The sequence below is a fragment of the Anastrepha obliqua genome, chromosome 1, assembly GCF_027943255.1.
Source record: "Anastrepha obliqua isolate idAnaObli1 chromosome 1, idAnaObli1_1.0, whole genome shotgun sequence".
Classification (NCBI taxonomy): Eukaryota; Metazoa; Arthropoda; class Insecta; order Diptera; family Tephritidae; genus Anastrepha; species Anastrepha obliqua.
Genome location: NC_072892.1, coordinates 114,688,953 through 114,712,598, shown reverse-complemented (window position 1 = coordinate 114,712,598; position 23,646 = coordinate 114,688,953). Strand labels below are relative to the sequence as shown.

The window sequence follows — 23,646 nt, the reverse complement described above, 5'->3', positions numbered from 1 at the left end:
TTTGAGGTGACTGAGCTCACGAACAATGGTTGGTTGTGATTTTCCAGCCAAATATAACGCAATCACACTATTAGGTTTGAGTTCCATCACAGAAAAAAAAAAATTCAACAAAACTGAGACGCAAATGCTGTTGATGGCTTATAAATGTGATGAGCTGTTTTACAGATACAAGCAGTGTGAAGTTGGTTCATATCGTTCACTCTGTACATGAAGAGGCGTTTATTCTAACCTACAAATCCCATTGGATTTCATTTCAATAGGATTCAAAAACCTCCTTGTTTTGTGGTTGGAGAAAGAAAAAAACGATTTTCGAAGTCTCCCGGCTTAAATTCCTGTGCCACTCTTGCAAATTCTTGTTCCATCCGACATGGATTTTCATCCAGAACTGCCACTAATTATAGGACTTCAACCTTTTTTGATAGAATGGCTCGCTCTGTCTTCAATAACGAAATCACTTTTCTTGCCTTGAAATTTCATCATATAACTACTTTAAAGGAAGAACATCATAACCCAAAAAATTGTGATGTTTTTAGATAAGTATGCAGAAATTTCCATTAGTTCTTCTTTCATGCTGTGTAAAAAAATCATTGGAATATCTACATAGGTATAAACAGTATCTAATTAGAAGTAAATTTGTATTTACTCTTACCACTCTATTCACGACCCTCAAGGAAGAATAGAAATATGATGTTATAAAACAGGGCGAGTTATTCGAGGCGTACAAAAATGTTTCAAAGCCCGAAATCGAGTTGGCCGGAGGTGTAAATTGCAAACATCTGGAAATCTCTTTTAGTTTTCGACTTTCTAACAATTGTAGTGTTTTTCAGAATAGTACAGTATAATGCGATACCTGGAAATGACATCCACATTTTCATTGACAACCTCTATGATCGTCATGAATTGCCACACATCTTTTACTGCAGCCTAATGTTAAGGGGTTACATGGGTTTCGTTGGTTCAAAACATCAATTTATTTTTTTTTTTGTTTATTAATTTGTGCAACATCTCAGGAATATTATCCTAAATTTTCAAGACGATCCGAGTAATAGTTTCGGAGATACAGCCTTTGGAAGGTGTGCGCTCCAAGCCACTTTTATTGTTACTCAAAACTTTAAACGCGTTTTTCTCGGAACCGTGTTTTGCAAAGTCGGTTGCCAAATGTTCTCGAAAACTACTCAATCGATTTTGATGAAATTTTACACAGGTATTCGAGTTACAATTTACTCGTGCTTGAACGAAGGATTTTGTTTTTTTTTTTCAATTACAACTATTTAAAAAAAAACAAAATGTCAAGCAAATTTGAACGAAATTTTCATTTTTTTGGAAAAATGTCTGCCAAAATTCCAATTTTTACTTTTTTTTCTTTCCTTCGTTCAAGCACGAGTTTATGGTCTTAACTAAAACACTTACTTTTGTTTTTTTCATTTTTGATGAGCCTGTCAAGAGTTATGCTGACAACGCGGACGCACCTTTTTTTCGAGGGGTCACCGGAAATGACGTCACAATGGAAGAGTTTTAATTTTTTTTTTTTTTGAAAATTTCAGAAATTATTCTTTAAATATGTAATATATCTATAAGACAGAAAAAAGTTTGAATTAAAAAAATAATATTTTACATAAAAAAAAATGGAAAATAGGCCTTTTTTTAACCGACGAAACCTATGTAACGCCTTAAATTGCTTCCAGGCCACTTTGACATCGACCGGAAATGTACAGCTGATAGGCTGGCAACATAGTCTTAGCACACCAATTTCTGTGATAACGGGCAGACATGCCCTGAGGCTAGGTATGCAGATATTAATTCAGCGGAGGGTGTTAAGATGAAGAAGAGGAAGAGACGATTTTGCATTTTCTGTCCAGACGAAGATTCGACATTTTAGGTAGAAAATTCTTCAATGAGCTGGAAAACTTCAGCACTGTAGAAACCAGGGATCCTTTAAAGATTTAGCTCAGCTTGCATTGGTTTTAGTAGAGATTGGGGCAAGTTGACCATGCGGCTTCACATTGGGACATTAGGCAGAGTGAAACTCATATTGGACAATAGCTACAGCTTAACCTAAACTAACCTTGACTTGGCAAGGCATAGTGCGTTGAATACTGAATACTGAATTTAGAGCCGTTTTTCTCTAATTGTAGATTTTTTGAGTTTTAATTTGACGTACATCAACAAAATTTGTTGAATTGAATTCAAATGAAGATTATTTGGATTAGTTTTCACTCGCAAAAAAATGTATAGCGCCGATTACTGATCGGCGATTACAAAATCAAGATTTTCTATTTTTACCGCCAATATTTAAACAAAAATCACACAAATTTTCCTTTATTCCAGATTTGCCAAAATTTATAATGGACGAACAGGATATTTTCTTTTTCAGCAGTAAAAAAATCGAAAAGGATCCTCCGTCATCTAAATTGCAAGCCGAACCGCAGAAGCCAAACACAGCACAAACCGAGGTTATTATCTCACGGCCTACTACAGAAGTTGATTATAGAACTAATAATCCATATATTGGTCTTGCTATCATCCTCAACCACAAGCATATGCGGGGCCAATCAATTCGTAAGGGTACTGAAAAAGACAGCAAAGATATTACAGCGTCTTTAGAGAATTATGGATTCGAAGTGCGCGCTTACAATGACTTGAAAATAAAGCAGATATCAACACTTTTGGATTCAGGTATGTAAATGGAATATTAAGGCACTGCGAATGATTAATTTAGTCATTTCTTATAGTCGCCACTGAAGATCACAGCCAACATGATTGTTTTGTGCTCGTCGTTATGACCCATGGAGATAGAGGCAGAATATGTGCAGCTGATGACTTTTACTCAACTGAAAAGCTGTGGGAGCCATTTCTTGGAACTAATTGTCCGACCTTATTGGGAAAACCAAAGCTATTTTTTGTGCAGGTAATAATTCACTACTATTACCTGTTGCGAAGTAGAGGGGGTGGTAGGCATATTGGTAATAATAAAGCAAGACAGCTAGTCTACTGTCTAGAGGCAGACTGCTGATCACTTTATTTAAGTTTTGATCTCAAGTACCTCAAGGCTACACACGTGCGACTTGTCGAAAATCCCTTGGTTTGAGAGTTTCAATTTAAATTTCATTTCATTTCAGTCTAAGATATAAAAATCTTTTGAACAGATTTATGGCAAAGGCTACGAAAAACAATTTTCAAGGTTGCATCGTCAAGGCAACAGCTAAAGATTCTGGACATAAAACTTTGATTTTACGATAGTGAGTCAGTATGTGGAAAAGTTTATACGTAACCGAACTTTTTCACTTACGGCCTCTATTTGTTCTTTTTTGAGTAAGTTCAAAAATTCATTTGCCCAAATTATGGAATTACACACAAGAAAGTTTTTGAGCACTCAAAAGATCGTGTTAATGGCACATCCGCCCTACAGCCCTGATTTGGTACCTAATGATTTCTGTTTCTTTCTGAAGCCTTTAAACAACTTGTTTTGAAAGTATCCACTTCTGAATGCAAAAATGCTTTGAAAATTGATTGGAGCGAATGCAGAAGTGTATTAACTTTCAAGGAGAATATTTTGAAAAACAGTAAAGACATTTTCATTATTATTTTACTGTGTCATCATTATTCAGCGCAAAGTATAAAAAGAAATGCTCGTATTTCGTAGAACTTCGTGGCTTTTATAATTTTCTATCATGATTCAATTATACAAGGTTAAGTAAAGTTTGACAACTGATTTCGGATGCTACTTAATCCATTGATGCAATTTGGAAGCAAGGGAAAAAAGGGCATAAGTTTATCCCCTTTCTGAAAATGTAGTAAAAAATTAATCGTTGTAAGCCATAGAATAATTTTATGTTATTTTATAAGTGGTATAATACTTAATTATTTATATTTTTAACTTAACTATTCCCATGGATTTGTGTCATATATATATGTATTTTGACCATGCATCGGATTGGAATCTATATGTGTCACTTGTAAACCTACACTGAAGTAATAAATAAAACAACTTGAGGAACGATGAAAAACCACTTTTATTTGCTAGTATAGGTACATATATTGTGAGTGCTGCTAAGGGATAAAATACCCTTTTATACTTAATGATACACTGTTGGTCTGAAATATATCTATTAGGGAGTACCACCTGGACCTCCAATGCTAGGATACACTCGTTGCATGTGAATGCTACATTTATCATAGCGAATATTTTTTTATTGTATCACAGCAATGTTCCAAACAGTCCATATTTTCCCATGATCCCTAAAGTCTCTGAAGCATTAATACAGCGAGTAATGTTCTTAGGGCTGAACTCGATAGGGCCACCTTCATGAAGATTGTCTTACCGAAGCATAATTGTTCAAAGGAATGGATCGTGTGATTATATCAACAATAGCCCCAAATGCCCCCTAGCTTAAGTTCCACTTCAGCTTTTAGGATCTAGAGAGCAACTGTTAAAACAGTTCGTCAATAGTAAAAAGAAATTTGAAGTTTGGTCTATGTGGGACGTCAATGAACATTTTAGACTGCCGAAGATTTTCAAATGAATGAATTTCTTCACCAAAGTACTTCTTTTAAATATTTCTTTATTTTTTCCGTTCTTTCATGGCACCCACATAATTGGAATATTGTAGTGGTTGTACTCGCCAGCTCGTTAAGTCTGTATATGTCCTCGCACTTTATTTTGAAGTTTTCCCATATATCCGAGGTGACCTTGATAACTGCTTGTCTATCCGACTATTTCAAAAGCACGACCACCATCGACCCAAATAATTAAAAACGTTATTAATTTGAAAATTAATTCAATTTTATCGTAATATGAAACTTACTCAATGAAAAGCACAACTGTAGGATCGCAGCAACGGGCTCTAATCACACCTGTGTACATAAATTTTAAGCAGTTATTACGAAAAATCAGATTGATAATCTGCAACAAAAGACTTACCTAAATGTGGCTATATGGTAGCTATTTATCGCAATGAAAAGCACAATTGTAATGTAATTTTCACAGAACTTTCAATAGAATTGAAAGATGCGAAAGTCTAAGCAAAATGGAATAGGCAAAACAGTATTGCCTGCTAACTTTTTCAGCAAAAATTTTAATTTCTACGCTTTTGAGTACTTTTTCTTTAGAATTTGCTCTGAAATAAAAAGTAGCTTTTCCAAGAGGACAACACGGATTTATTAAGTAGCTTCAAGATGGCTAACACAGGGTGAAAATTAGGCTACTTACATCACCTTTAATTATTGCTTCATGATTTTCTATGAAAGCTAGAATTTCATATGAGAAACCCCAAAAGAAAACTACACAATCTTAGGAAAAACTTACTATCGCAGCGGTTAGAGAAATTGTGGGTGTATTGGTAAAAAGTGTGACGGTTTGGTGAATGGAAAACTAGAAATTGTCCTTGAGCAGTTAACACAACCGAAATTAGTCTTCGCTTGGTATTTTCTATAACCCCCAACTGTACGCAATATAACGCCCCTCCTCTATTCTTTTTTCATGTCTTTCTCTCACAATGGTATCGAACTTGGATTTCTCTTCCGAGTAGGCTCTCGCAAAAGCGGCTATGTAACTTAACCCTAATTAAGTCAAAGGAACTACCACATAGAGCTCGGGAATAAGCCCTTTAGTAAGCGGAAGCCTTACTTCTCGTTTGTTTCTTAAGTTATAATACGAAAAATGTGGAGTAAACGGCAAGTTTACGTAAGCGCTATAAGACAAGAGGTTTTTTAAAAAGTTAAAATTAAAATTTTCTTTGCAATGTAAATAAATTATTTCATAGGTCTGTTGAGAATTTTAGACTCATATTATTTCACTTGAATTAAATTAAATAACCTGTAGCAAAAACAATAAATGATTGTCTTTAAATTATTATTTTTTTTTTCAAGGCATGTCGAGGCAAGCGCGTGGATCAACCAGTAATGACGAGATTGATGATGCGCTCTGATTTTGATTCATTTCCAGAACTCTCAAATTTCAGTGAACCTATCTATATGACCTATGCTATACCGTCTACAGCTGACATTTTGGTTATGTATTCAACGTTTGAAGGTAAATATATCCAGAAACTTTTCCAATTTATGTAATTACAGGATGTTTAGAAACATTCCAACTACAGTAAATTCTGCGTCAAAGCTATACTTATTTCTTGGCATATTAAGGACAAGAATATCACCTCACATACCACTCAACATAATTCTATAGAAACTTTGATAATATTAGTTTACATTTTTATTCCTATATAAATCCAATCGTTGAAACCGAAAACCCGCATAATTTTTTTCTTTCATGTATTAACAATCCAATAACAATTTTGGATTGAAAAAAAGAACTAGATCAACAAAATTTCAAATATCCGGAGAACTCATTAAGCGATCAAAGCAACTGATATATTACAGCTTATAGAAAATTAGCTTAAAAGAAAATTAAGTTTTCTATTTTTCGATCACACATCATTTTTCATGAAAAGTAAAACTTATCAAAACATTTACGAATTAAAAAAAATTGTTTTATTTTTTTGTGAAAATGAAAAAAAATTCAATTTATATTTCAGAATACGATTTTTGAAATTTTTTTCTCTACTAGAATACATTTAGGACATATATGAAAAAGCCTTCAATAGATATAGAAATAGGAGTTTTTCTCATTTATATAACTTTAAAGTTCAAATTAAACTTAAGAAATAAGTGAAAGAATCCTATTCTTCTATATTTCTTAAAATATTGGGTATGGAAATAAGTTGCCACCCTCGTAAAAGAAGTGTCACTGCTGGTACTATTTTTGTGTTCGCCCTCATTATATACTACTGATTTGAGGGTGTATATTTGAGGTCTCGATCGCAGTAGGTGACATTCGTTTGAAGCGTAAAGATCCTTTTTTATCTGACGCCACAAATGTCTACGTTCGTCCCGAAAAAACAGTATTTGCGGGAAGTCATGATTCATTATTATCTTTTAAAGAAAAGTGAAGCTGAAACGTGTCGTATATTGATCAGTATTTACAGTAATCACACTAAAGAATTGGATCTTGACAGATCAACCGTCGGTAAGCGTAAGGTAAAGGTCTTCCAATTTAAGGAGAGGGACATAGAGACGTTTGGTGACGGGTGAGATGCTTCTTGAACGGCAACTGGTGCTTCGTCACAGGTGATGAAAAATGGATCTATTATGATAGCCCTAAGCGTCGAAAAAGTTGGAGTCTGCCAGGAGAACCAGGTCTATCGACAGCGAAAAAAATATTCATGTTTCAAAGGTTATGTGGTGCATCTGGTGGGATCAGATCACTGGCGATTGTTACCGACTGCAACTAATGCGTGTGAATTGAGCTCTCAAAGAAAAGTGACTGGACAAACTGATTTCCTGCATGACAACGCCAGACCACATGTTGCTAAATCGGCCAAGAAATATTTAGAGGGACTGAATTGGGAAATCTTGCCCCATCCGCCGTATTTCCCAGACATTGCACCTTCGAATTACTATTTGTTCCGATCAATGGAGTCAGCCATTATTGGAGAGCGGTTCCCTTCTTAAGGGAGCATTGCAAACTGGCTCAATGAATGGTTCAAGTCAAAATAACTCGAAGTTTTCGTCAGAAGAATTCGTGTGCTGCCTGAAAGGTGGAGTAAAGTTGTAGCTTTCAGTCGAATATACTTCACATAGATTTCAGGCTCAACCATCGATTTTGCATAAGAATTAGACGGTCTCGTTCTTGAGTGAGAAAATATTTATTTATATGTGAACCAGTTCTATTTCCTATTTATTTACTGCTTTATAATTTAAACTTACTTTTAATTTTATAATATACAAATAAAAAATCCTCTAAATTATGTTACACAATATTTTTAACTTTTAACTCAATTCAAATAGTGGATCAAACCTAAATTAGGTTTACATTTGTGAAATATATTCTCATACTTATATATTTTTAAACAGATTATTACTCATTTCGCCATAGCGAATCTGGTTCCTGGTTCATCCAAAGTTTCTGCAGTATTTTGAATGAGGCAGCTATGGACGTTAAAACAAAAACTGAAGGTGTTGAATTGCTCCGCCTACTCACCGCCGTGAATCGCAAAGTAGCTTATGAATATCAGTCTTATCACTTGAAAGCACAGTTCGATCAAAAAAAAGAGATGCCTAATTTTATGTCAACACTAACCAAGATGTTCTACCTAAAAGTGAAACCTAAAAAGGCAGCTGCACAGATCGCAGTTAAGGCAGACACCGAAAACGATGATGTTGGAGAAGAAGAAAAACTTAATAGAATTTTTAACTTAGACGTAGAATATTCTTTAATTAAAGGTCCAGTACAATTCATTTGATTGCTTTCAGAAAGTTTTTAACGGCATTTAATATATAAGTAGATACGAGTATATTTACATATAGTATTTTATAAGAGATGTATTTTTCAGTATTGTAAAAAAATTAAGCTAAAGCATTGTTTTCGTTTTATAATTGCATTATATTTTTATAAAATAGTGAAATTATATTTTTTTGAGTAAGTAATAAAAATTTTTAAATTATGAAAAAATTAAAAAATAAACGATCCCTTTTAGGGGGTACCTTTTTAAGGGGTAGTTGGGTGAATTAAAATGAACCACACAGGAAGCATAAATATTTGCACTAAATATAATTGAAGCAGGTCACATTCTTAATAAATTAATAGAGACAAAATTAAATTCTAAAAACCTTAGTTATAAATTTAAAGTATGGTAAACAAGAGAGAAATTCTTAAACAAGCACGAAAACAAATTTTAGCCCCACACAAAAATGGCAAAGTAGCAGAGGAGTTGCAAAGGAGCTTGAACGGGTGAGTCGAACTGCAGACTATGCAGTAGACCGGAGTGAAATACGTAAATTATTTCAAATCATATCGTAATAGCAGGGAAAAGTTGCTACATATCAATACAAATTCAGGAAAAAAAAGAAATTTCAAATCGGTTAATATCTTCCGTTCGCGCATTGCATTTAAAATTTACAAATTTTATAATAAATTGAACAAATATTCGAAAAATTGTAAGAGGTGGAAATGATGTTAGATAAAGTTCATTTTTTGTAGACTATTACAACATCAGGTATAGTTTGAAAAGAAAAACGTCTACCGCTCTATCAAAGCCCCTACAGCCCCTGAAAAGAAGTGGAAAATGTCATTTTTTGTATAAATTTACGTAATTGCGGGTGGTTAGTTTCTCTATTTTAATTTTTGTATAAGTCTTCTTGAGTATATAAGTAGAATAAATTATTCCCCTCTTAGCGCGCCCACTAACCACACTATCTTAAAGAAGTTTTGTACAGCTCTTGGCCCGCCCTTTTTGGACGACTCAGAACTCACCGCGTGAAGGTGACTGTACGACGAGTTCCACCCACTCCCTTCCCAACCAACCAACCAAAGATGAAAAATTATTTATTCGGGAGTGGCAAAGTCTGCTTTAGTGTCAAATTGAGGCATAACTGTACGAGAAGTGAGTGCTGCTCTTATAAACCCATCACGTCTCTCGTTCCCATACACTTTTGAGGACGCTTGAGTTACTAGTTTTACGCAACGCTCCACAGCTTGCGTATGGCATGGAATATTTGTTAAATCTATGGTTAATTTAGGTTTTTCTTTATCAGAAATTAATTGCAAGATATCTTCAGAAGAAAGGCTGTCTAAAATTGGAGGGCAGGTAAGTTTCATTTCAGACCAATTAATTAACTCAAAATATTCATTTGCTTCAAAGTTCAGTTTAGGAACCAAAAAGTTTCTAATATTTTTGTCTTTTGATGGGAGTTCTTTTATTTTCAGAACTCGCCTCAATCCAAGATCGCGGACATGCTCTCTATCATCTACCACCATCGAGAGAAGAATGTTTTCTGGATGGGCAAAAAAGGAATTTGTTTGAATAACCTTATGAACTACTGCCTGGACTTCTGAAGATAAGATTCTACATTTTTTAATACATTCTAAAATATGTTTAGGTCCGTCAACTATTGACGAATTTGTTTTGATTTCGAACCATAGAGGTGCGTATACAGTCAAAATGTATTTTACAATTTGAATGAGATTTTTAGATGGCTCCTGCAAAGAAATGTATAATCGTAGGAACCTGTTTGCAATTGTCAACCAACGAGAGTGTGATATTGGTCTCGGATCTCGATTTGCTAGATCTGGGGAGCAAAAACCAGAATCAATAGCAATGGCAATGTCATGTAAGTATTTCTGATCTTTACTTAAGCTTATTGCGTCAAGTGTTCGTGGAAGAGAGCATTCGATCCTCTGAAAAGCAACGATGGACAAAGATTCACATTTAGCCAGCTGTTTGCCAAGAAGCCCACTGAAAGACTGAGGACCTGTTGTTTTACCATCAAGTATTTCAACTAGATGCCTCAGAGGTAATTCATTAAAATGGAGGAGACAGATAGCCCATTGTACTGGTCTTTTTAAACGCGTTTCAATGAATTTTATTGCACCATTCTTCCACCCAGTATTTGTTGACGTACCATCACATCCAATCACTACAACATTAGATTTATTTATACCATTTTCTTCAAAATAATTTACAATGCTGTATGCTGTGTCCTTTCCACTTTTTGAAGTAGGTGCTATATAGATTGATAACGTTTGTTTCCTTTTTCAACTAAAACTAAAGTGTCATCCATCCTGCCATCAAAATACACACACATCGGATCGTTTAATTGCTCTATTGCATTCCCCGATTCGATAAGTTTTAGTCTACATTTTTCTTTTTCTCTTCTCATTTTGCTTCGATCAACAACAAAAGAAGTATCTTTGTCCGTTATAAGACCAACGTCTTTAAATGCACTAGACACAATAGCTCCTGCTGCTCTATCAGATACTCCAAAACGATCACTTGTTAAGGCCGTTGCTGGAAGTGATAAGCGCATCTGTGCATTTTTTGAACTTGCTGACTGAGAGGAAATAGAGCGTGGGGTCTGAAAATCGGGATCATTCTTATCATTGTCAACTTCAGGAGTTATCTCTGTTTCAGAATCAATACCACTACAAGAAGGTCCAGGTAAGTTGGTCTGACTTAAGTGACGAGCTTTTCTCTGCAATTTTAATGTAAGCTTTTGAGTTTCTTTGTTATCTACTGTCCCAATCTTTCCTTGTCCGAGATATCTTTGAGCATATAGAAATTTGATTTCTAATGGCGGTATCTTTCTATCTTTAGGGCATGTGCAGTTGATAGTTACCGGCCTGGGACAAATACACTTGTCAAAGCTTCTTTGACAAAAGCAATTGAGTGTCATCTCGCACTTGCAGGACGAAATGTCAAATAATGTACTTGAAGATTGTTCAATAAAATCATTGTACTTCTTTTGTTTCTCAGGTGTGTCTTTGTCCCTTGAATAAGATTTACGAAGAGTGTAGTATCGATCATGTAGATGTTTAATCTTTTGTACAACTCTTGTGTGGGAAACTATTGGAATCGAAGCCTTGGAATAAAGGGACTCAGTCTGATGAGCTACAGTATCTGCTACAACTGTGAAGCTTAACTTCTGACCAGAACTGGCAGCAGAAGATTCTACTGACATTTTGTACCTCACTTCTTACCAACATTGTATAATGTCGGTATTAGTGGGAAGCACCGATGACAGCAGTGGTTTAGGTGCACCAAAAAATGGGCAGTGTATGTCCTTACGAGTAAGAGACATGAGTAAAATGTTTCAAGAGATTTAATGTTAAGTAATTGTGTAAACTATGTAATTCAAAAGAACATCGAATAGAATTTTTTTTGACCAAACAGCGCTGTTCGACAAGAGTGAAAGCAGAACTGGTAATGACCAGACAGTACTAGCTCTTCCGTGCACTTCGTTTATCGGTATGCCAGAATCAAAAGCAAAATGAAAAGAAAGACGATGGAATACAAGTAACCAAGTGGAAGACGATCTAAAGCACAGACGTGTTGTAGTAGCCGTAAGCCGCTTTCACGCAAGCCTCATTTGGCATAGACTTCCTTAGGAGATTTGGTGTAAAATTGGTAAAAGTTAATCGCTCAGAACCACAGAAATGGATAGATTAGTAAATTAAAAATCTACTACTCAATGCTGAAAGTGCTATGTATAAAAAGGGAGCTCGATCTTTAATCATTTACAACTTCTACAAGTTTTCGTAAATCAGCTAGATTTGGGATAAAATTTATAAATTTTAAATGCAATGCGCGAACGGAAGATATTAACCGATTTGAAATTTCTTTTTTTTCCTAAATTTGTATTGATATGTAGCAACTTTTCCCTGCTATTACGATATGATTTGAAAAAATTTACGTATTTCACTCCGGTCTACTATGCAGTGAAACATTTCACAGAAGCGAACATAAATCGAAGCGAACGACTCCAGCAACAATAATTAATTATACAAACCAGCAAATATTTACTAGGGTTGCATAATATGCAATATTGTGTGCCCAATAATGAAAATATATTTAGATTTTTCAAAATATTATCCTTGGAAATCAGTACACGCATTCGCTTGAACAAATTACCAAAGCACTTTTGCCACTCAGAAGCGGATACCTCCAAAACGAGCTGTTTAAAGTCAACAGCCTCTTCAGATGTTGAAAAACGTTGATATTGGTTTTTATTTTTGGTATTCGGGAGCATAAAGAAATTATTATGTAAGGTGGATGCCCCATTATGTAAGGTGGATGCCCCATTTATTCGATGTTGTAATTGCTCAAAAATTCTCTTCTGTGAGCCGATACCTGAGAGCTCGCATTGCCTTGATGAAGAACGATTCGTCTTCGACGGTTGGTTCTACTTAATTCACCGAAAACTTTTGACAAATGGTTGTGTACCACTCAGAATTTTCTGTTTGAAGTATCTGTAGTGGTACAGTTGGGACATGACCAGAATTTACGAAAAAACAGGTGACTATTTGCTATGAGGTGCCTACTCCGCGAAAAACTTTAGTTGGATTACGCTCTATTGCTCTTTTGTTTTAGATTCTTATGTATGGTTCCAAGATTCGTCACCTGTTACGATGTCATAGACAGAGGGCTTTGACCAACTGAGACTGAATTTTTCGAATTTTCTTTACTACAATTGATAAGAGTCTTCTTTTGAGAAATTGTCAAATTATGTGATACCTAAGGAGAAGAAATCTTCTTGAGTACCAAATGTTCATTCACTATTCACTGGTTCCACTATTGCCCAAGAATGCCTCTATCTCGCGATATGCCATATGATGATCCATCTACGTGAAACAAATGGCGCACAGCATCAATTGTTCCTGGCACAAACAACTTTTTTGGACGGTATTCACAAAATTCATTCTGCAAAGATCGACGGTCACATTGGAACTCTTTGTACCAGCGTTTCACAGTGGCTAAGTGTAGGGCCTCAACGCCTTAACTCGATGTATGTTGATAAATGCGCTCCTGTCTCGATAATCCATGTCGAAAATCGTAATTTTTCAACTGAAAAATAAACAAATAAAGCCTGTAAGTGAAAAAGTAATAAATAAATGCTGCTAAAAAATAGCAGGTAAAATCAGTTTAGTCCATCTGCAGAGTCTCTCAGCCTGCCAAGCTCGTTGTAGTAACGCATTTGATAACCGTGGCTTTGATAGCCGCAGAATTGAGTGGCAAAACGGGCTCTGGGCCAAAGAAGTTGGCCTTGTTGTCGAGGCGGCGGTTAGACCGCGGCTCAGTAGAACCATCGCCAGTCACATTAACTTGCGCCGATATCACGCTCGTACCTTGGGGGGTCGTGGCGCGGATATCAGCATCAGGCCCAGGGCAGGGCGGTGTGCTGCTTTCAGCCACCATCTTCCTCCGCTTACGTCGAGAGCGAGACAATTTGGGAGCGCCAGTGCCCACTGAGGACCCGGTGGCTTCTGTGAGTGTCATTTCCGCCGATCGAGGCCTTTTGGATGGTACAGACGCAGAAGGGCCGACAGAGCCGCATGCTAATTTCTCCCGCATGAGCCTTGCCCGCCGCTTTCTCCTTTCCGTTCTTGCCACGCTCTTCGATTTTCCGGCTTCTTTGGGAGGTCGTACCGCCACCGAAGCAGCCTTACAACTCACAATTATGATGCCAGGGCTTCCCTATCCACATGGGACGTGCCACCTGGGATACGCCCGATAGGAGATCGGACAACTCCACACTAAGTTTTAGCTTAGTGAAACACAAAACGAATGTCGTCGGCATATCTATCAAATTCGCTCAGAGCCAAATAACGCTCTGCTAGGTAATACACCTCTAAAAATCTTTTCACATGATTTAGTTTTACAGTATTACTAAAAATAGCTGGCTTAATAGTATCATCAAAGAAATTTTTAATTCGTCCTTTTTCTTATTCTAGTTTCTTTATGAAAAGCTATTAAACTAAAAATTGTAGTAGAAAATATTTTTTAAAAATATTATTTGAAATTTAACTCCAATAATGTGCCCGTTTCTGTATCAGCATATCACCGCCACTGTATTACCATTTAGTGATATTCATATTTGGCTTCCCTGCTTTAACAACCAATCGTCCCCCTTAGGTTTCCCCAGACACTATTGGTTTACTTAGCCATTGTACGCAAGTACGTACACACATATACATATAATTTCTAAAAAGAGAAGTAACAAGTGCTGATGTTTTTTTGATAAGATAAAAATTACCTTCTAATGCTCGTATTCATTCATGCACTTAACTGTTCACTTAGATTCCAGCCAAGTGTAGAAAATCAGTTTGTGAGCAGACGTCGTGGTCGTCATTAGGGGATCGGTGTTAATTGGTGGTACAAATAGTTTAATAAACAATTTCAAAATAGGTAACTGCAATCCATATAGAAATAATCGCAAAACTGACAACGACGACAACATGTCGGATGAAGCAGATTTTGAACTTTTCTCTGGCAAAAAATCCAAAGCCAAACATGACAAAGCTGACGCTGCCAAGAATGCGGGGCAAACCCATGACATCATCACACCAACAAATCAAGTAATTGTTTCACGTTCTACTGAGGAGGAGTACTACCCAAATAATAACCCAAATGTGGGTATTGCCGTTATACTGAATCACAAATACGTCAAGGGTCAGAAAGATCGTATGGGTACGGAGAAGGATCGTGATACGATCGCGCAAACATTGAAGTTATATGGCTTCGATGTGCGTGTATTTAATGATCTCACATTCGAGGAGGTGGATGGACAGCTAAGGGCAAGTAAGTATGCATTTGTTTTTACATATATAACGGAAAATACAAAATTTGCAATTTGGTGCGAGGTTCGATGTAAGCACGCACAGGTATATATTTGTATGTGTGTGTTTATATGAGCATATAAAGGATGGTTAAGTTTCAAGGGCCGGTGTTGATTTTTAATAAAATACAATTTTTTTAGAAAATTATTGGCATTTCTCTTTACTATGATAATATTGGTATGGTTCAATTTTATATGAAACAAAATATCGGCCAAATGACCGCCGCGGCCTCGACGGCACACCTCCATCCGATGGTCCAAATTTTCGATGACGCTGAGGCATAATTGAAGTTCTATGCCGTTAATGTGCCGAATTATCTCTTAGCTCTTGCATTGTTCCTGGCTTATCGACGTACACCTTTTATTTCAAATAATCTCAAAGAAAATAGTCCAACGTTGTCGTTGACGTTTAGGTGTGGTTCACATTCAACATCGGCCCTTGAAATTTAACCACCCTTTATAAGTTTACATATGTGTATACAAGCGTTTCGATAGAAAAGTAAAAATAAATTCATATTTTTAATCGAGAATGGCTTTATTGCTTTTCAAAATGTTGTCTATGTAAAACAATACAGTTTGCATGCGTTTAAATAAAGTTTTGAAGCAATCGACATGAGCCCTCTTTTGCGCGATTATCAAATTAAACGGTATGCGATGTAAAGGAATCCTTTTCACGGTCAAATGTTTATGCAGTATTGCATGTACATTAGGGTGGGTCAATTTGTGTGGAAAGATTTTTCTTGGCTTCGTTTCTATTATAGCAGATTCAGATTCTACATCAAAATTCTCTAAGTTAATAGCTCTAAAGTCTATTTCGAGCCCCCTCAACTTTTAAATGAACCTGTCTTTAATTAATAAAAAATTTGTGAGGAAGTTATGGCGTTGAGAATAGAAAGTAGAAAAAGTACAACTGTTGAAAGTAAAAAGGATCTAAAATATCTCTAAATACGTTGTTAATTGCAAAAAAAATTATGAATGAAAGAATGTTTACAAGCAAATTTTTGAAATATTGCAAAATTTAATTATTTTTGTTTTGTTTGGCAAGCTTTAGTTTGATTTATAGTTAAAAAATATTTCCATACAGATACTTTTTCTATTAAAAAATAAATAAATAATTGGCGCGTGCACTTCTGTTAGATAGGATTTTCTCCTTGATGTTGTTCTACAATTGGAGAAACCTAACCGACTCCGAACGTCAAATGGTTTTTTATGAGAAATTTTTTCATGGCAGAAATACACTCGGAGGTTTGCCATTGTCTGCCGAGGGGCGACCATTATTAGAAAACATTTTTTCTTCATTTTTAGTATTTTACCGATATTTGAACTTGCGCACTTCTGATTGGTAGTCATGCACCAACCTATTCGGCAACGGTTACATACATTCTGTCAAAAACGTACCGGGAATTGTTCAATAAAACACAAAATAATTGTTTAATCATCAAAATTTATATTTATTCCAACGATTAGTCCAGTCATCAAAGCACCTTTTAAACGCGTTTTAAGAGATCTTCTTCAGCTCCTTCAGCGAACTCTCCTTAATGACTTCTATCGACTCAAAGCGGCGTCCGCGGAGTGGCATTTTAAGTTTTTAGAAAAGAGAAAAGTCACAGGGGGCTAGATCCGGTGAATACGGTGACTGTTCGATGATATTTGTAGAGTTTTTAGTCAAAAAAGTGTTCACAATATGAGTCTTGTGAGCCGCTGAGTTATCATGGTGCAAAATCCATGAGCTTTCTTTCCACAAATTGGGCCGTTTCCTACGCACATTTCTCTCTCAAACGTTGCATAACTTCCAAATAATATTTTTTATTTACCGTAGAATCATTTGGAACGAATTCCGAGGTTCCAAGTACTCAACACCATGATAGTCAAAGAAAACGAGTAGCATGACTTTCACTTTTGACCGACTTTGACGTGGTATTTTGGGTTTTTTGGGTTTCGGCTCATGTAGATAGCGCCATCTAGCCACCTGTTGACTGGTTTGCATGTCAAACTCATTTACCCACGTGTCATCACCTGTTATGATCCGCTGGATAAACGTTGAGTCCGAGTTCACTTGCTCATGTCTTCAGCCACCTTCTTCCGATGAATTTTTTGAAAGAAATTCAACTCTCTTGGAACAATTCGAGCAGCCACGCGTACCATGCCCAATTGATGGTGTAAAATGTTGCGAATTGATTCGTAAGACAAGCGAAGGTCACGAGTTACCTCTCTCAAACTTAAATGATGATTTTCAAGCACCACTTCCTTGGCTTTGTCGACGTTTTCACCCGTTAAAGACGTTGATGGGCGACCAGATCGGGGCAAATCTTCCACGACTTCTCGGCCCACTGCAAAAGTCTTATACCACTTGTAGACCCGTGTTTTAGATAAAGCACATACTTGCTTTCTTCAACATTTTCAGCGATTCGGCATACGAGATTCCATTCAAAACACAAAATTTAAAATTTAAATTCTTTGTTCGACATTTTTATCCATAGTGAAAATCGCAGGGCACACCTGCGGTTGACTGATATAATTAAACGCCAACATTCCAGCAAAAAAAAAATGAAGACATAGGTATGTGTAACGTGAGCTTTTTAAATGAACAATTCTCGATATTTTTTTGACAGAATGTATAACTTGTTTGGTTGCGTCATCATTTTAGATACCGAAAATTAGTTCTTCGTACCGAAAAATCCCTATATATAAATTTGGCATTAGTCAAAATTAAATATAAAGGTACTTTTTTTATATCATCTTATTATGATTGACCATTTTCATGCCATTTATCGCCAAATTCGTGATTTTTTGGTGAAAATAATCGTCTGACTGAGCCGGCTATTAGACGTTGGCGAAAAGATTTCAAGAAACTGATACTGTTGAGAATAGAAAAAGGGCTGGCACCAAAAAAAAATCCATATTTTGTTTTAAGGAGGTGTTATCAGGATTTTCTTTTTTTTACAATAAAAAAAATGAACATCCATGTTTAAATTTGTTAGACTTTTTATTTAACTTCTTTTACATAGAAAAATGAAAAACAACGTTTTTTTTTTAATTTTAATAATTTAAAAAATGGCGCTGAAATTGACCCTCCCGAAAAATTGGACCTGGACGGTGTTGTCCATTTTGGCACTTCTATTTATCTGAAACACAAAAACCAAAATATTATTAATCAATTTGACTGTAGCTATGTCCCGCTACTATAATAAAAAAAATGACAAAATGACCCGGTTTTAAATTAGGCACTCTAAAAATCGGTTTTCAGTTAATAATCAAAACAATACGAAATAATTGAAATAATAATATGGTTCTAGTACGGGCGATAGCCATTGATGTTGTGAACAGCCTATTCAAATTTCAGACGATTCGGTTGAATTGTTTTTTTTTTTTTGACAATACCAGGCCGAAAAAATAGTTTTGAGATAAATGAGTGTAAAGTTTGAGGTACAGGAGCGCGCGGACCGCTCTCTACCTAGTTAATGGGATATAGAAGCTATAACATTGGGAATTTCCGCAAGAAAATTTCACAGTATATTCCTAAGATACTATACTTTCAAAATATCGAAAAAAATAAAAAACTCGATTTTTCGAAATTTCTATATCGCCGGGTCGCCTTAAAACAACATCCTAAGTACATCTTTTCAGACTTGCGGAACTCGAAATTGTTGTTAGTTTAGTGCATTTCAGCTCATTTTTTACCTAATTTAATGTTTTAGGTTCCTGTAAATAACTCAAATAATACTCGTAGTTCCATTACAATGAAAGTGTTAGATATATTTGTTACTTGTATATATATATATACAGTAGGTTCTGTTTGTATGCGGTAGATACGTTCCGCAAGAAACAGCATAAAAAAAGACAGCATAAAAAAAGCTACTAGTTCTATAGTAAAACTATAGATACGTTTCAAAAGTGCTAAAACCGCATAAATCTGAAATAATGTAATAAAAGTAAAAATAAAAAAGGGCACTAGTCCCATATTATAACTATAGATACGTTCCATAGACCGCATGAATCTGAAATAATTAAATAAAATCGCATAAACAAAATATTGTATTTTTGAAAATTATATCTTTATTTAAGAAACGTCAGAATCGAAAAATAAATTTAAGTCAGAAATAGAATCAGACAATACCCACATGTTGCGCGTTCGTTTAGGATTTGGCGTAAAATCACTTTCGTCACTTGAGGAAATGTACACGTCTGATCTAGATAGTTATGCAGGCGGTTCCATACTTGTAGGGTTAGCATTTCTGATGTAATCTGTGATGAGTTTTTGCTTAGCTGGCTTAGAATCTTGTTTATATGTACAATTCCCGATAGGTCGACATGCATTTTGTAATTTAAAAAAAAACCGCACTACTTCAAAACCGCATAAAAAAAGCCGCATAAAAACAGAACCTACTGTACTCGTAATATAATAAAAATTATGCACTGTTTGGTATCTAATGCATGTGAATGAAGCTTTGAAAATCGTACCCATACAAACACGCATGTTTGTTGCAATTACCAATAATTCTTTTGAATACTAAGCATGGGCATATCAATAATTCTATTTCTATAGTTATCTACATACATACATACGTAATAAATACGTGCCTGAATTTCATGCAAAAATTCTAATATTTCCGCACAGTTGTTATCGCCTTGGAATAACAAAAAGAAATCATATATACATATGAGCAAGGTCATAAAAATGCAGTAGCCCTTTGAGCTTTGAAGCTCTAATGAAACGATTTTAGATATTTCTTCGACATTAAAATATCTATCGACATCGATTATCGATTGAAAAAAACGTTTTGTGTTTTGTAGTCATATTTGAATATTTTTTAAAATCCAATTTTTAGGCTTGTTTAGTGAACTTATTTTATCTAAAAAGAAATATCGTTTAAGGACTTTAAGGACTTGGCTTTATAGCATCAAAAACTCGGGCATGGAAAAAATAAGAAACAGAAATACCAACATAAAAATAATAGTTTGATCTACATCGACAGCCGCGAATGAGAACTGGTAGTAGTTAGTATAGGGTTATTCAATAGGTGCGCTTCAACTTTTTCCGATAGGGAGGACGAACGACGCAATATTTTTTATTTTTCGCTTGTCATTTGTAAACTTCATTGGTATACATTTCATCATGGAACGCTACACACTTGAGCAACGATTGCAAATCGTTCAAATTTTTTATGAAAATAATCGTTCTGTTGCTGCTACTTTAAGAGCATTACGGCCATTTTACGGTCCATTTAACAAGCTATCCCGTTTTGGGGTTATGTGAAGTCATTGAACGCGAAATTGCTGGAATTTCGGCCGATTTATGCAAAAAAGTGGTCGAAAATTGGGTTCAACGATTGGACTTCGTAAAACGTGCACGCGGTGGTCATGCAAAAGAAATCGAATTTCATACTTAAATGTATATGTTCAAACTCGATAATAAAAAAAAAATTATAAAAAAGTCAAACCGTTTGTGTTTTATTCAAAAAAGTTCAAAAGTTGAAGCGCTCTTACTGAAAACCCCTATATATAATATGTATTACATTTGGGAAGCCTACAGATCAAATACTCACATAGATCTTTGCGAAAGCGAGCCATCTAGTCTACCGCGAAGTAAACGTCGCTTATTCATTGAAAACCCGAAATATTTCCGGAACTCTAGTTGTGCGTAAGTGCACTAGCCTGCCATCCCAGAGGTTGTGGGTTCGAGTCCCACGTAAAACACGGTCCTCGCACTTTTCCAAATTTACCTACTTTCCCTGTTGCTAAACAAACAAATACGACAAATATTAATCCTCAACTCCAAAAACTTATCATTTCCATCCTTACTCCCGCATAATAGTCTACGCATTATTTGCATTGGGACTGCTAAAGCAAGCAAAAAAACAAAGAAAAACACACAGTTACACATTGCATCATTGGCGCCAGCAAGAGGAAGCGGGCGAACACGGTAATAGCGTAGACACACAAAACATAGCGAAGCCCTCAACCATCTGTGCAATCCTTCTGCCAGAAAAATGTGAGACACAGATGGCGCTCCAAGCAACGACAGGTGGACATTCCCACTACATAGGACTGGTAGCGGCAGGCTAATCACCTACCCTGTCAGAAATCAAAACAAATTAACGAAACCAACGCAAGACTGAGTACTGTCGAGGCCCTATGCTCCCGAGAGGAGTGAACAAGGAAAAAAAATAAATAAATTTTCTGTGCAACTATCAGAGCCGTCTTCGATTTTTAATTACTTATTTTCGGCTGTTAAAACGCCGACGTGGTTTCCCGTAGTAGTTTTTTGACTCGATCAAACAGAAAGAAGTTGCAAGGAGTCATATCAGGTGAATGAGATTACTGTTGGATAGTATTCGCTTCGTTCTTAGTTAAAAATTCACGGATAATGATGGCACTATGCGACGGTGCAAAATTCATCAGTTATTTTCCCACAAATCATTTCTTTTTTAACGAATTGCATCTCGTAAATGTGTCATAGTGCCCAAATAATAGTCCTTATTAACTGTTTGACCTTCTGGCAAAAATTCGTAGCGTACAAGACCCTTGTAGTCAATAAAAACCGTGAACGTCGCTTTATTTTTTTGACTAAAAACGACGTCGTGTTTAGGTTTTGCTTCTTTCGGAGCTCTCCACTCACTCGCTATAACTAAATAAAAAAAAATACAAATTACGACAAGCTATGCAGATTTTTATTAAGACTCATTATTGCAATAATAATTCATGACTTAAGGTAATGTAAACAAGCTTTTGACAAATTTGATTTTACTTAATAAGCCTGCCGCCAGTGTCATGTCAACATGTTACAAATTTCATTTGAGTTTCATTAGAAAATTCGCAGTTTACATCTAAAAAAAAAAATTGCGTTAAGATAATAAATTTAATTAATTAATATTTTTATTCCAATTCAAGGTTAAATACTTATAAAATTTTGGTTTTGCAAAAAAAATAATTATCAAATTCAAACCGGATTTTTACAAAAATGAAAAAAAAAATATTTTAAGTCTATCAGCAAATTTGGTTCTCTTTTGATAGTATCCTCTACATTAAGATAGTCTACTAACAATAAAATTGGGCAGTTATTCAACTAGTATAGGTAATTATTATATCATCCTGTAAATTATTGCCTTGATAAGTCGTTGATAATTTTTTGTAATGCTTACTTTTCCTAATAGTTTCTTATGGAAGTTGTTGCACTTAATCCGCCATCCTTCCACATTTCAATGCAATTCTACTTTATTAATGATTTTTTTAATTTTTTATTTTTAGTCGCCAAAGACGATCACACCAACAATGATTGTTTTGTATTGGTTGTTATGTCACATGGCGCCGAAGGGCGAGTATTCGCCAGCGATATGAGTTATCCGGTGGAACGCCTATGGCAACCATTCTTGGGCGAAAATTGCAAGAGCTTGATTAATAAGCCAAAAATTTTCTTTGTGCAAGTAAGTTGTCAAATTAATCTCCAAAATCCGCCATAGCTAAGACGTCACATTTCTTCTTTTTGGTTTTTAGGCGTGCCGCGGTGAGCGACTAGACAAACCTGTCGTCTTTAGTGAATTCGCTGTGATGACGCGACAAATTGGAGGGCCTAGCCTACCCGAAGAAAAACCGCCTGTGATAACCTATGCTATACCAAATACAGCCGATCTACTAGTAATGTATTCGACATTTGAAAGTAAGTCCACAGAGGAAAACTATAGAGAAATTTTTGTAATGTTTTAAAAATCTTTTTTTCAGAGTATTATTCATTTCGTAACGTCGAGAATGGTTCTTGGTTCATACAGAGCCTATGTGAAGTCTTGACAGCGAACGCCCAGAAGTCAAATGCAAGCACTGAAGGTGTTGATTTCCTACGCCTACTGACCGCAGTCAATCGCAAAGTGGCTTATGAATATCAGTCATTCGCCAAAGTTGAGGCATTGAATCAATTAAAGGAGATGCCAAACTTTCTATCAACACTCACCAAAACCTTTTATATCAAAGTGAAGTGTCGCCACAGCAAGTGAATCATTAAAAAATAAAGCCATTGCAGAGCAACTAACAGCACATAATTTTTGCGCGTATCAGACATATACGCATATGCATACATATATATTTTAACAATTTTATGTAACAAATGACAACAAATATAATACAAGGTGGCGCAAAATTAATCACTCTAGCGGCGTCATATGTCAATCCTCTTTGACACTTGTGTACTAGACAGCTGCAGTACAAGTAAAGATTTTCATCACCAAAATCATGTTTTTTTATTTAGTAGAAAAAGTTATTTAAAAACAAAATTGGTTGATTAATTTGGCACCACCTTGTACTAATTGCAAACAAGAAATCGTTTTTTATCATATACCTATGTACACATACATTCAAACATATAACTCAAAAGAATTCAGAGATTGTGTATTGAATCGCTAATCGCCTTGCTCGTCTTATCAGTAGTGAGGTATGTATAATATTAATGTTCCCAAAGCGATGACAAAATCAGTAAACAAATTTTGA

General features: G+C 35.5%; 2 protein-coding genes across 3 annotated transcripts in view; both read left to right on the top strand.

The window, feature by feature from the left end:
* Positions 1–8,354, top strand: part of LOC129235733 (caspase-3-like) — a 65,803-nt gene extending 57,449 nt beyond the window's left edge. For both annotated transcript variants that reach the window (XM_054869742.1, XM_054869741.1), the window contains exons 2-5: positions 2,329–2,676; positions 2,733–2,908; positions 5,869–6,031; positions 7,912–8,354. In XM_054869742.1, the coding sequence (XP_054725717.1) occupies positions 2,346–2,676; positions 2,733–2,908; positions 5,869–6,031; positions 7,912–8,300 (1,059 nt within the window). In that variant the 5' untranslated portion in view covers positions 2,329–2,345 and the 3' untranslated portion in view covers positions 8,301–8,354. The remainder of the gene's footprint in view (positions 1–2,328; positions 2,677–2,732; positions 2,909–5,868; positions 6,032–7,911) is intronic.
* A 6,320-nt stretch (positions 8,355–14,674) lies between these two features.
* On the top strand, positions 14,675–23,187 carry LOC129235734 (caspase-3). The gene is made up of 4 exons (XM_054869743.1): positions 14,675–15,131; positions 22,417–22,592; positions 22,663–22,825; positions 22,888–23,187. The coding sequence occupies exons 1-4, from the start codon at positions 14,789–14,791 to the stop codon at positions 23,154–23,156; spliced, it is 951 nt and encodes a 316-aa protein (XP_054725718.1). The 5' UTR covers positions 14,675–14,788; the 3' UTR covers positions 23,157–23,187.
* The last annotated feature ends 459 nt before the right edge of the window (positions 23,188–23,646 follow it).